Genomic DNA, 1,925 nt, shown 5'->3' with positions numbered 1-1,925 from the left:
AGGAATCATGACATTTTTTCTCTGGATTTTGTCAGGAATAACGCTCCCCAGTAGATAATTTTAGGTGTAAAAAGCCCTTCCTGGGAGTCAAGAGGCCTTCCACTTTACATTCCTTCTTCCTTTCTTTTTTGTATGGAGTGGGACAAATTGAAGGGCTTCTGCTTCCGCTACCCATAAAAGGGCTTCCACAAGGGCTTTTGTAGGACGCACCACTGAAGGCCTTCTTATTTCGCTACCTACAGAAGGTCTTCCAGGCGGGCTTTTGTAGAACATACCACTGAAGGCCTTCTTATTTCGCTACCTACAGAAGGGCTTCCAGATGGGCTTTTGGAAGACGTACTTCAGAAGGCGTTTTGAAGCAGTTCTTCTAAAAGTGCTGCTTTAGTTAAAAAAATACATACTTCTCTAAGGTTTCAAAAGAGGTTTTATTGCAACTCAAAATGCACTTAACATTCGTTTGTAACGCTAAGGCTTATTAGCTAAAAAATATTAACTTATACAAAGAAATTCATTTAATATAAAAATTAAGGTATTGCAATTAGGTACAGTTGAATTCATTGAGATCAAAAAACTAAAAATTAACGCTTATAAAAATAAATATTAGAATTACTTAAATTAAAGGTCAATCAAATACTTTGCTTCTTAAGCAAATGAGTTGCTTTATATTGTCGACTTTTGCTTAATTTAAATCCGCTTTTCATTTCGGATCGATATTGCTCCCGCGTTGTCACGTCTTCGGCACCGTCTGAAATATTGAGAGGGAAAATATCATTTTAAAACCTTAACTGCGCTAAAAATATGAATTAACGTAATCTGTATCTTTACATGTACTTACTAAAAAATATATTGTTAAGCACAGCTAAGTTACGGAAAGCCTTTTTCCCCTGCACGCCATCATAATTAAAAGATTTTATTATCTCTGGCCCCAGGAGGCTCGACAAATTTCGCTTCAAACCGCCTTTTTTTATTATTTTCCGAACAGTCATGATCTAGAAAAGAAAGACAGTATATTTTGTATAAATTAAATTGAGGAAAATAACTAAGCAGCTTCTTACCATTTCATTTTCATCGTAATTTTCTGAATTTTCGAAGTTATTCAAATCTTCCTCAGTTTTTATTGGAAACAGCTTTATTATTTCGGCGTTTCCTGTTTTAAACAAAACAAGCTGTTGGGTGTACGCCTTTATTGTGGCCAGCTCTTCCATAATGATTTCGTTTTGCTTGTTTACCGTATTTTCTAAATTATCGATTCTTAATTGTAAATCTGCAAGATATAGGAAAGTTAAAATTAGTAAATTTAAAATAAAAAATACGAATAATATTACCATTTATTTGCGCGTCCTTGGAATCATTTGTGACAGTGTTTCGAAATTGTATGTGATTTTGTGTGTGAGTTTCAAAATTAGCGTTTGAAGTGCACAAGCTTTTTAATACTTTTTTCGACATCTTGTTTTTATGAAATTATTAAACTATAAATAAGTGTTGTCGAAGCCGTGTAAAAGAGGAATAAATAAATACTCATTTTCTGAGGGAAAGTACATCATTTTGCACATTACTTCATCTATCTTAAAATCTCTTTTATCAGCGTTTTCATCATAAATATTTCCAGTGCATATCCCTAACATATTCATAGATTGGACGGGGTGCTCAAAGAAATTTTTTAAGTGTGTGAGTACCGTCCCATTCAAAAAAATTTCTTCTCTTTCGACAAATCCAGTAATTCTTACTATTTGAAAAGGAGCTATGCAGCACAAATTATCTGGCATTCGTGTACTCACAAAGAAATTTTCATTTTGAAAACTTATAATTTTCCCCAATTTATTTCTTTTAAAACCCGTTGGGACAGCCTTAATCTTAAGATGTGAGGTGGAATATTTGTTACTTATCTGCTGCAGAATCTTAGAAGGCTTTCGGAAATTTTTTTT

At 33.4% G+C, this 1,925-nt stretch overlaps 1 protein-coding gene across 2 annotated transcripts in view; it reads right to left on the bottom strand.

The window, feature by feature from the left end:
* Nucleotides 1–1,919, bottom strand: part of LOC118756493 — a 2,562-nt gene extending 643 nt beyond the window's left edge. Inside the window, exons 1-4 of one of the 2 annotated variants that reach the window (XM_036491254.1) lie at nt 1,326–1,919; nt 1,056–1,264; nt 836–989; nt 488–745 (exon numbers count right to left, since the gene is read on the bottom strand). In XM_036491254.1, coding sequence (XP_036347147.1) covers nt 627–745; nt 836–989; nt 1,056–1,264; nt 1,326–1,446 — 603 coding nt within the window. In that variant the 5' untranslated portion in view covers nt 1,447–1,919 and the 3' untranslated portion in view covers nt 488–626. Of the gene's footprint in view, nt 1–487; nt 746–835; nt 990–1,055; nt 1,265–1,325 lie in introns of those variants that run through there. The other variant, XM_036491255.1, reaches the window with a different exon arrangement.
* Between the last annotated feature and the right edge of the window lie 6 nt (nt 1,920–1,925).

Source organism: Rhagoletis pomonella, unplaced genomic scaffold (genome assembly GCF_013731165.1).
Source record: "Rhagoletis pomonella isolate Grant_MI unplaced genomic scaffold, Rhpom_1.0 Rhpom_scaffold_10560, whole genome shotgun sequence".
Taxonomy (NCBI): Eukaryota; Metazoa; Arthropoda; class Insecta; order Diptera; family Tephritidae; genus Rhagoletis; species Rhagoletis pomonella.
This window is presented reverse-complemented; position numbering and strand designations above follow the sequence as displayed.